The sequence below is a fragment of the Rana temporaria genome, chromosome 7 (genome assembly GCF_905171775.1).
Source record: "Rana temporaria chromosome 7, aRanTem1.1, whole genome shotgun sequence".
Lineage (NCBI taxonomy): Eukaryota > Metazoa > Chordata > Amphibia > Anura > Ranidae > Rana > Rana temporaria.
Window position 1 is genome coordinate 1,704,209 of NC_053495.1, and position 10,604 is coordinate 1,714,812.

The 10,604-nt window shown below is 52.3% G+C and overlaps 1 protein-coding gene across 3 annotated transcripts in view; it reads right to left on the minus strand.

Moving 5' to 3' along the window:
• Positions 1 to 10,604, minus strand: part of CNTN4 (contactin 4) — a 221,745-nt gene that overhangs the window by 63,677 nt on the left and 147,464 nt on the right. For all 3 annotated transcript variants that reach the window (XM_040358652.1, XM_040358653.1, XM_040358651.1), the window contains exons 3-4: positions 3,250 to 3,376; positions 1 to 147 (exon numbers count right to left, since the gene is read on the minus strand). The exon at positions 1 to 147 is cut by the window's left edge and continues 29 nt beyond it. In XM_040358652.1, the coding sequence (XP_040214586.1) occupies positions 1 to 147; positions 3,250 to 3,376 (274 nt within the window). The remainder of the gene's footprint in view (positions 148 to 3,249; positions 3,377 to 10,604) is intronic.

Sequence of the window (10,604 nt, forward strand, 5' to 3'; positions counted from 1 at the left end):
AGGATGGTCCCCACCATATTGGTGGCTTCACATTGGAAAATGCCGACATCTCGATCCCGATCCGGAGTGTCGATGACTAAATTTCTGTCGAGAACCCGGTAGCGGTAATCCTGGGCTTCATCCAGAAGGGTGCCGTTCACTCTCCACCTGCAGATATCACAGAACACACAGAGGTCAGGGGGGGGGGGGGGTCTCTAAATCAGCTCAGCCAATCAAGAGGGTCAAAAGTAAACCTGGGTAGGCCGACCGCATTACCCCCCAATCCCAGATGATGATTCAGGTGAGAGCCACACAAAGAATTTTTTAAACTCAGATTTTGACAAGGAAATCAACAACCTCTACTCACGGGGAAAGGTTGGAAAGTTTATTTAGAAGAGAAAGGTTAGGGTTTAGGATTAGGGTTAGGGTTAAGGGTTGGGGATAGGGGTTAGGATTAGGGTTAGGGGTTGGGGATATGGGTTAGGATTAGGGTTAGGGGTTGGGGATATGGGTTAGGATTAGGGTTAAGGGTTGGGGATAGGGGTTAGGATTAGGGTTAGGGGTTGGGGATATGGGTTAGGATTAGGGTTGGGGTTAGGGTTTAGAATTAGGGGTTAGGGTTAGGGGTTGGGGTTAGGGGTTAGGGTTAGGGGTTGGGGATAGGGGTTAGGATTAGGGTTGGGGTTAGGATTTAGAATTAGGGGTTAGGGTTAGGGGTTGGGGATAGGGGTTAGGATTTGGGTTGGGGTTAGGGTTTAGGATTAGGGGTTAGGATTAGGGTTAGGAGTTGGGGTTTAGAATTAGGGGTTAGGATTAGGGTTGGGGTTAGGGTTTAGAATTAGGGGTTAGGATTAGGGTTGGGGTTAGGATTAGGGGTTGGGGATAGGGGTTAGGATTAGAGTTGGGGATTAGGGGTTAGGGTTAGGGGTTGGGGATAGGGGTTAGGATTAGGGTTGGGGTTAGGGGTTGGGGTCAGGGTTTAGGATTTGGGTTAGGGTTAAGGTTAGGGTTAGGGGTTAGGATTAGGGTTTAGGGTTAGGGGTTGGGGATAGGGGTTAGGATTAGGGTTGGGGTTAGGGTTAGGGGTTGGGGTTAGGATTAGGGTTAGGATTAGGGTTGGGGTTAGGGTTTAGAATTAGGGGTTAGGGGTTGGGATAGGGGTTAGGGTTTAGAATTAGGGGTTAGGATTAGGGTTAGGAGTTGGGGATAGGGGTTAGGATTAGGGTTGGGGTTAGGGTTTAGGATTAGGGGTTAGGATTAGGGTTAGGATTAGGGTTGGGGATAAGGGTTAGGATTAGGGTTGGGGTTAGGGTTTAGGATTAGGGGTTAGGATTAGGGTTAGGATTAGGGTTGGGGTTAGGGGTTGGGGTTAGGGTTTAGGATTAGGGGTTAGGATTTGGGTTAGGGTTAAGGTTAGGGTTAAGGGTTAGGGGTTAGGATTAGGGGTTGGGGATAGGGTTTAGGATTAGGGTTGGGGTTAGGGTTTAGGATTAGGGGTTAGGATTAGGGTTTAGGATTAGGGGTTAGGGATAGGGGTTAGGATTATGGTTAGGGGTTGGGGATAGGGGTTAGGATTAGGGTTGGGGTTAGGGGTTGGGGTCAGGGTTTAGGATTAGGGGTTAGGATTTGGGTTAGGGTCAAGTTTAGGGTTAAGGGTTAGGGGATAGGGGTTAGGGATAGGGGTTAGGGATAGGGGTTAGGATTAGGGTTAGGATTAGGGTTGGGGTTAGGGGTTGGGGTTAGGGTTTAGGATTAGGGGTTAGGATTTGGGTTAGGGTTAAGGTTAGGGTTAGGGGTTAGGATTAGGGGTTGGGGATAGGGTTTAGGATTAGGGTTGGGGTTAGGGTTTAGGATTAGGGGTTAGGATTAGGGTTTAGGATTAGGGGTTAGGGATAGGGGTTAGGATTATGGTTAGGGGTTGGGGATAGGGGTTAGGATTAGGGTTGGGGTTAGGGGTTGGGGTCAGGGTTTAGGATTAGGGGTTAGGATTTGGGTTAGGGTCAAGTTTAGGGTTAAGGGTTAAGGGTTAGGGGATAGGGGTTAGGGATAGGGGTTAGGGATAGGGGTTAGGGTTTCCCCTTGAAGAGGACCTGACCCTGACCTCTTCTCCAATAGGGGAGCATTTTACGCTCCAATACTGGACCTAACAAAACATAAATATTTTATATAGTAACTCATTCTCAGGAAATTGCACAAGCAGCACACCGAGAATTATTAGAGACATTACTTTCTGTTATTTTGGAACACCTTATCAGCTTGACCGCACCCCGTCTTATGAGATAGGGAGGCACCAATACCGTTTTTGTTACGAGTATCAATACATTTTTTAGTACTGTACCAATTACCGGTTCCTAACGCAACTGTTTTGTTTAAACTTCAGCTGTCGTCAACTCTACAAAGCGTTGAAAAGTTATTTACAAATGATTTAAAATTTTTTTTATGTGAAATGTGTAAATAGATGTTAAAGGTGTCATGAGGGGTGGGACAGACCAAGGGTCTCCTGGCCTGTCAGTCAAGGTATGATGTCATGAGGGGTGGGACAGACCAAGGGTCTCCTGGCTTGTCAGTCAAGGTATGATGTCATGAGGGGTGGGACAGACCAAGGGTCTCCTAGCTTGTCAGTCAAGGTATGATGTCATGAGTGGTGGGACAGACCAAGGGTCTCCTGGCTTGTCAGTCAAGGTATGACATCATGAAGGGTGGGACAGACCAGGGGGCTCCTGGCCTGTCAGTCAAGGTATGATGTCATGAAGGGTGGGACAGACCAGGGGCTCCTGGCTTGTCAGTCAAGGTATGAGGTCATGAAGGGTGGGACAAACCAAGGGTCTCCTGACCTGTCAGTCAAGGTATGACGTCATGAGGGGTGGGACAGACCAAGGGCCTCCTGGCTTGTCAGTCAAGGTATGATGTCATGAAGGGTGGGACAGACCAGGGGTCTCCTGGCTTGTCAGTCAAGGTATGAGGTCATGAAGGGTGGGACAAACCAAGGGTCTCCTGACCTGTCAGTCAAGGTATGACGTCATGAAGGGTGGGACAGACCAGGGGTCTCCTGGCTTGTCAGTCAAGGTATGATGTCATGAAGGGTGGGACAGACCAGGGGGCTCCTGGCTAGGGTGGTGTGAACTGGCATGATAGGTAAAAACACATTCGCCATGTTTTGCGTTACGCCTTCTCCGGCACAGGCTGCCTAGCACAGTCCCAGCACTCCCGGTGTGAATGGGCCCTAAAGGTCCCGGGTTTTATTGTGCCCAACCCAGGGCAGGTACCTACCGTGTGGCAGGTTTGGGGTGGCCCTGAGCCTCGCACACCAGCTGCAGCGTCCGATCTTCAGAGACCAGAGGAAAGACGATATTGGACGGCTCCTGGGTGAACACCGGGCCCTGCAGGGCAAGCTCATCTGCAAAAGACAAAGGGGAACAATTTTAATCTTCACGTTAATATTGCGCAGACAGAACACATCCCCCGCAGAGACATATCAGCTATTACGGAGCGGCGGTAATACGGCGACTCGCCCCCCCCCCCCGCAGCGGCGCGACCCCCGGACCTCTCTGCAGGAAGCCCACAGACATCTCCTGCGGTGTGAAGGTGGAAGATTTGTGCATTTGCACATCGGATAAAATGTGTTGCGTCTCCACATATTTCCCAGTCTGCAAATTTCCAGATTTCATCTCTTGTAGTCCCGGCGGCGGCGGCGGCGAGCGGAGGAGCGCGTCTGTTTACGCTGAATAACTAATTCCCGGGGACCGGGTGTCTTAATGAGGATTTCAAAAACAAAGAAAATATCATCTTCCAATTTAGAACAGGCATGGAAAAAAATAAAAAAAAAATAAAAGCGGATTAGCGGAGGACGGCGTTAAAGGAGACCGGCGGCCAGAGAAACCCGGAGGAGGCCAATCCTCTCCTATGGAAAATACCCGTTTCCTGGCTCTCCCGATGATGTCATCAGTACTTTCTGAGCCACAGACCCGGGAGGAGTTCTGCTGTGACTTTTAAGGACTTTTATTGTGCAAATGTTTTTTTTTATTCTATTTTTGGCTTCAAATCTGATCTGAAGAGTAAATTATCAGTGAGATTTAAATGCAGGAAAAGTGGGCGGAGCGTTAAATTAAGAATCTACTTTAACAAAATGAGTAGAAAATGTTCTGAAGTCTCCCTACAGAAGCGTTTCTTGAGGTACCACAGCAGCCTGGTGTGCCCTCGGGGGTCTTCAGGGGGCGCCGCGCTGTTTTTACACACGTGTGTCGTGTATTTCCGGGGGGCAGGAGGGAGGAGGGTCACCAGCACTATGGAAATACTTCAGATATCCCCAGCAATCACTAGGGTGTGGAAGTCCACCTTCATTTAGACCGGCTCCGCCTCAAGTTTACTGCTGTGCTGTGAAGGGTGGGGGGTGGAATGAGGACTCTGATGTGAAAGGGGGACTGAGGACTCTGATGTGAAAGGGGAACAGTAACCTGACATGCAAGAGGGGACTGAGGATTCTGATGTGAAGGGGGGGGACTGAGGACTTTGATGTGCAAGTGGGGACTGAGAACTCTGATGTGAAATGGGGGGCAGAGGACTCTGATGTAAAGGGGGGACTGAGGACTCTGATGTAAAGGAGGGGGACTTAGGACTCTGATGGTAAATTGGGAGATGCAAGTGGGGACTGAGAACTCTGATGTGAAAGGGAGGACTAAGTAACCCGATGTGCAAGGACAGATTGAGGTCCCTCCTTGCACATCAGAGTCCTCAGCCCCCCATTTCACATCAGAGTCCTCAGTTCCCCTTTCATATCAGAATCCTGAATTCCCTCTTGCCCATCAGAAACCTCAGCGTCCCGTCCCCCCCTTTCACATCAGAATCCTCAGCCCCCCATATCACAAAAGCCTCATTAACCATTTGCACATCAGAGGACTCTAATGTAAAGGAGGGACTGAGGACTCTGATGTAAAGGAGGGACTGAGGACTCTGATGTAAAGGAGGGACTGAGGACTCTGATGTAAATGAGGGACTGAGGACTCTGATGTAAATGAGGGACTGAGGACTCTCATGTAAAGGGGGGACTGAGGATTCTGACGTAAAGGGGGGACTGAGGACTCTGATGTGAGGGGGGGGGCTGAGGACTCTGATGTAAAGGGGGAATGAGGATTCTGACATTAAGGGGGGACTGAGGACTCTGATGTGGGGGGGGGGGGCTGAGGACTCTGATGTAAAGGGGGGGACTGAGGACTCTGATGTGGGGGGGGGCTGAGAAATCTAATGTAACGGGGGGACTGAAGACTCTGATGTAAAGGGGGGACTGAGGACTCTGATGTGGGGGGGGGCTGAGAAATCTAATGTTATGGGGGGACTGAGGACTCTGATGTAAAGGGGAACTGAGTACTCTGATGTAAAGGGGGGGCTGAGGATTTTGATGTAAAGGGGGGACTGAGGACCCTGATGTAAAGGGGGGACTGAGGATTCTGACATTAAGGGGGGACTGAGGACTCTGATGTGGGGGGGGGGCTGAGGACTCTGATGTAAAGGGGGGACTGAGGATTCTGACATTAAGGGGGGACTGAGGACTCTGATGTGGGGGGGGGGGGGCTGAGGACTCTGATGTAAAGGGGGGGCTGAGGACTCTGATGTGGGGGGGGGGGCTGAGAAATCTAATGTTATGGGGGGACTGAGGACTCTGATGTAAAGGGGGGGCTGAGGACTCTGATGTGGGGGGGACTGAGGACTCTGATTTGGGGGGGGGGGCTGAGAAATCTAATGTTATGGGGGGGCTGAGGACTCTGATGTAAAGGGGGAACTGAGGACTCTGATGTGGGGGGTATTGACCATGAAATTGCCGGATGACTCTGGACCTCCCTGTACAGAGCGGCCTCCCTCCTCCCCGGACTCCGTCCATCCACTTCATCACTCTGATTACTGCTCCGCAGGAAGGGTCAGGCCGGAGCTCCATTCTCGGCTCCATGAATAAGTAATGGAGGAAAGTGTTTCAGGTAAATAGTTTCAGAATCCAGAGGGGGAGGGGCGGAAGGCTCGCCAAAGTAAACTTTCAGTAAATGGTTTCCGTATTCGGCGCTTTTCTCATCGCCATCCGCAGCTGAGCGTTTCCGCTGGCCTGACCTTTACCTCCAGCGGGCCGGAGTCCTCGTGCGGGATTGCTGCATGCGCAGAAAGATGCAATAAATATGCAAAGCGCTCACTAAGCAGCCGGCCTGCCGATCCATCCGAATGAAGATAATAATAGAATTCGACCCGAGGCTCCCCCATCGCCCCCGGCAACAGATCAATATGTCGTTATGGCGCTAATGGCGGTTAAGGGAAGGATTAGGCAGAAGGAGCGGCATTTGGGGTTTTCCCGATACAAGGAGGTCCGTCAATCGGAACGGCGGAACGCCAGAGCTGCGATTTTACTGCTGCCTGGGAAATGTTGTTCTTTAAGAATGCGCCAAGTGAAAGCTACGAGATGATAAACGCGCTGGCGGGGGAACGTGCTTAACACAGATCCTCGTACCGCGATCCCGGCGACCTTACGAGGAACCACCAACATTACGAGGAACCGGCGACCTTACGAGGAACCACCAACATTACGAGGAACCGGCGACATTACGAGGAACCGGCGACATTACGAGGAACCGGCGACATTACGAGGAACCGCCAACATTACGAGGAACCGGCGACATTACGAGGAACCGGCGACATTACGAGGAACCGGCGACCTCACGAGGAACCGGCAACATTACGAGGAACCGGCAACATTACGAGGAACCGGCGACCTTACGAGGAACCGGCAACATTACGAGGAACCGGCGACCTTACGAGGAACCGGCGACCTTACGAGGAACCGGCAACATTACGAGGAACCGGCGACATTACGAGGAACCGCCAACATTACGAGGAACCGTCGACCTCACGAGGAACCGCCAACATTACGAGGAACCTGCGACATTACAAGAAACTGGCGACATTACGAGTAAACCGGAGACATTACGAGGAACCGCCAACATTACGAGGAACCGGCGACATTACGAGGAACCGGAGACATTACCAGGAACCGGCGACATTACGAGGAACCGGCAACATTACGAGGAACCGGCGACATTACAAGGAACCGGAGACCTCACGAGGAACCGCCAACATTACGAGGAACCGGCAACATTACGAGGAACCGGCGACCTTACGAGGAACCGGCAACATTACGAGGAACCGGCAACATTACGAGGAACCGGCGACCTTACGAGGAACCGGCAACATTACGAGGAACCGGCGACATTACGAGGAACCGCCAACATTACGAGGAACCGGCGACCTTACGAGGAACCGGCAACATTACGAGGAACCGGCGACATTACGAGGAACCGCCAACATTACGAGGAACCGGCGACCTTACGAGGAACCGGCAACATTACGAGGAACCGGCGACATTACGAGGAACCGGCAACATTACGAGGAACCGGCAACATTACGAGGAACCGGCGACATTACGAGGAACAGGCGACATTACGAGGAACCGGCGACATTACGAGGAACCGCCAACATTACGAGGAACCGCCAACATTACGAGGAATCGGCGACATTACGAGGAACCGACGACATTACGAGGAACCGCCAACATTACGAGGAACCGGCGACATTACGAGGAACCGCCAACATTACGAGGAACCGCCAACATTACGAGGAATCGGCGACATTACGAGGAACCGCCCACATTACGAGGAACCGCCCACATCACGAGGAACCGCCGACATTACGAGGAACCGGCAACATTACAAAGAACCTATAACATTACGAGGAACCGGTGACCTTACGAGGAACCGGCGACATTACAAGGAATCGGCGACATTACGAGGAACGGGCGACATTACGAGGAACGGGCGACATTACGAGGAATCGGCGACATTACGAGGAACCGGCGACATTACGAGGAACCGGCGACATTACAAGGAACCGGCGACATTACGAGGAACCGCCAACATTACAAAGAACCTATAACATTACGAGGAACCGGCAACATTACGAGGAACCGGCGACATTACGAGGAACCGCCAACATTACGAGGAACAGGCGACCTCACGAGGAACCGGCGACATTACAAGGAACCGCCGACATTACGAGGAATCGGCGTCATTACGAGGAACCGGTGACATTACGAGGAACCGGCGACATTACGAGGAACCAGCGACATTACGAAGAACCGGCAACATTACAAGGAACCGCCGACATTACGAGGAACCGCCAACATTACGAGGAACCGCCAACATTACGAGGAACCGGCGACATTACGAGGAACCGGAGACATTACGAGGAACCGGAGACATTACGAGGAACCGGCGACATTACGAGGAACCGGCGACATTACGAGGAACCGGCGACATTACGAGGAACCGCCAACATTACGAGGAACCGCCAACATTACGAGGAACTGGCAACATTACGAGGAACCGGCGACATTACGAGGAACCGGCGACATTACGAGGAACCGCCAACATTACGAGGAACCGGCAACATTACGAGGAACCGGCAACATTACGAGGAACCGGCGACATTACGAGGAACCGGAGACATTACGAGGAACCGGCGACATTACGAGGAACAGGCGACCTCACGAGGAACCGCCAACATTACGAGGAACCGGCGACCTCACGAGGAACCGGCGACATTACGAGGAACCGGCGACATTACGAGGAACAGGCGACCTCACGAGGAACCGGCGACATTACAAGGAACCGGCGACATTACGAGGAACCGGCGACATTACGAGGAACCGGCGACCTTATGAGGAACCGGTGACATTACGCGGCACCACCCACATTACGAGGAACCGCCAACATTACGAGGAACCGCCAACATTACGAGGAACCGCCAACATTACGAGGAACAGGCAACATTACGAGGAACCGGCGACATTACGAGGAACCGCCAACATTACGAGGAACAGGCGACCTTACGAGGAACCGGCGACATTACGAGGAACCGCCAACATTACGAGGAACCGGCGACCTTACGAGGAACCGCCAACATTACGAGGAACCGGCGACCTTACGAGGAACCGCCAACATTACGAGGAACCGGCGACATTACGAGGAACCGGCAACATTACGAGGAACCGGCGACATTATGAGGAACCGCCAACATTACAAGGAACCGCCGACATTACGAGGAACCGGCGACATTACGAGGAACCGACGACATTACGAGGAACCGACGACATTACAAGGAACCGACGACATTACGAGGAACCGCCAACATTACAAGGAACCGGCGACATTACGAGGAACCGACGACATTACGAGGAACCGGCGACATTACAAGGAACCGCCAACATTACGAGGAACCGGCGACATTACGAGGAACCGGCGACATTACGAGGAACCGCCAACATTACGAGGAACCGGCGACATTACGAGGAACCGGCGACATTACGAGCAACCGGCGACATTACGAGGAACCGGCGACATTACGAGGAACCGCCAACATTACGAGGAACAGGCGACCTCACGAGGAACCGGCGACATTACAAGGAACCGCCGACATTACGAGGAACCGGCGACCTTACGAGGAACCGGCGACCTTACGAGGAACCGGCGACCTTACGAGGAACCGGCGACATTACGAGGAACCGGAGACATTACGAGGAACCGGCGACATTACGAGGAACCGGCGACCTTACGAGGAACCGGCGACATTACGAGGCACCACCCACATTACGAGGAACCGCCAACATTACGAGGAACCGCCAACATTACGAGTAACCGGCGACATTACGAGGAACCGGCGACATTACAAGGAACCGGCGACATTACGAGGAACCGGCGACCTTACGAGGAACCGGCGACATTACGAGGAACCGGAGACATTACGAGGAACCGGCGACATTACGAGGAACCGGCGACCTTACGAGGAACCGGCGACATTACGAGGAACCGGCGACCTTACGAGGAACCGGCGACATTACGAGGCACCACCCACATTACGAGGAACCGCCAACATTACGAGGAACCGCCAACATTACGAGTAACCGGCGACATTACGAGGAACCGGCGACATTACGAGGAACCGGCGACATTACGAGGAACCGGCGACATTACGAGGAACCGGAGACATTACGAGGAACCGGCGACATTACGAGGAACCGGCGACCTTACGAGGAACCGGCGACATTACGAGGAACCGGCGACCTTACGAGGAACCGGCGACATTACGAGGCACCACCCACATTACGAGGAACCGCCAACATTACGAGGAACCGCCAACATTACGAGGAACCGCCAACAATATGGGGAACGGCAACATTACAGCGAGAAATAACGGGAAATAACAGCATATGATCCGCCCGGATACACGGTGTTGTTACAACGATATGTACAATTATACTGACACAGGACGCGGGTTGCACAATGAGGGCGTTACGGTTGGTTTTGGCCCGGTCACGAAGGGGTTAATATACAGTTACTAGAACCATAGAAAGAAATCAGGAGATCGTTCTGATAGGGAAACTTTGTATCAAGTATATCTGCTTAATGAAAATACAGATTTTGATACTTGAGACCCGGTTCACACTGGGGCGACTCGTCAGGCGACTCAGCCGCCTGACAAGTCGCGTCCCATTGTAGTGAATAGAACCGTTCTAATAGTCGCTCCGACTTAGAAAA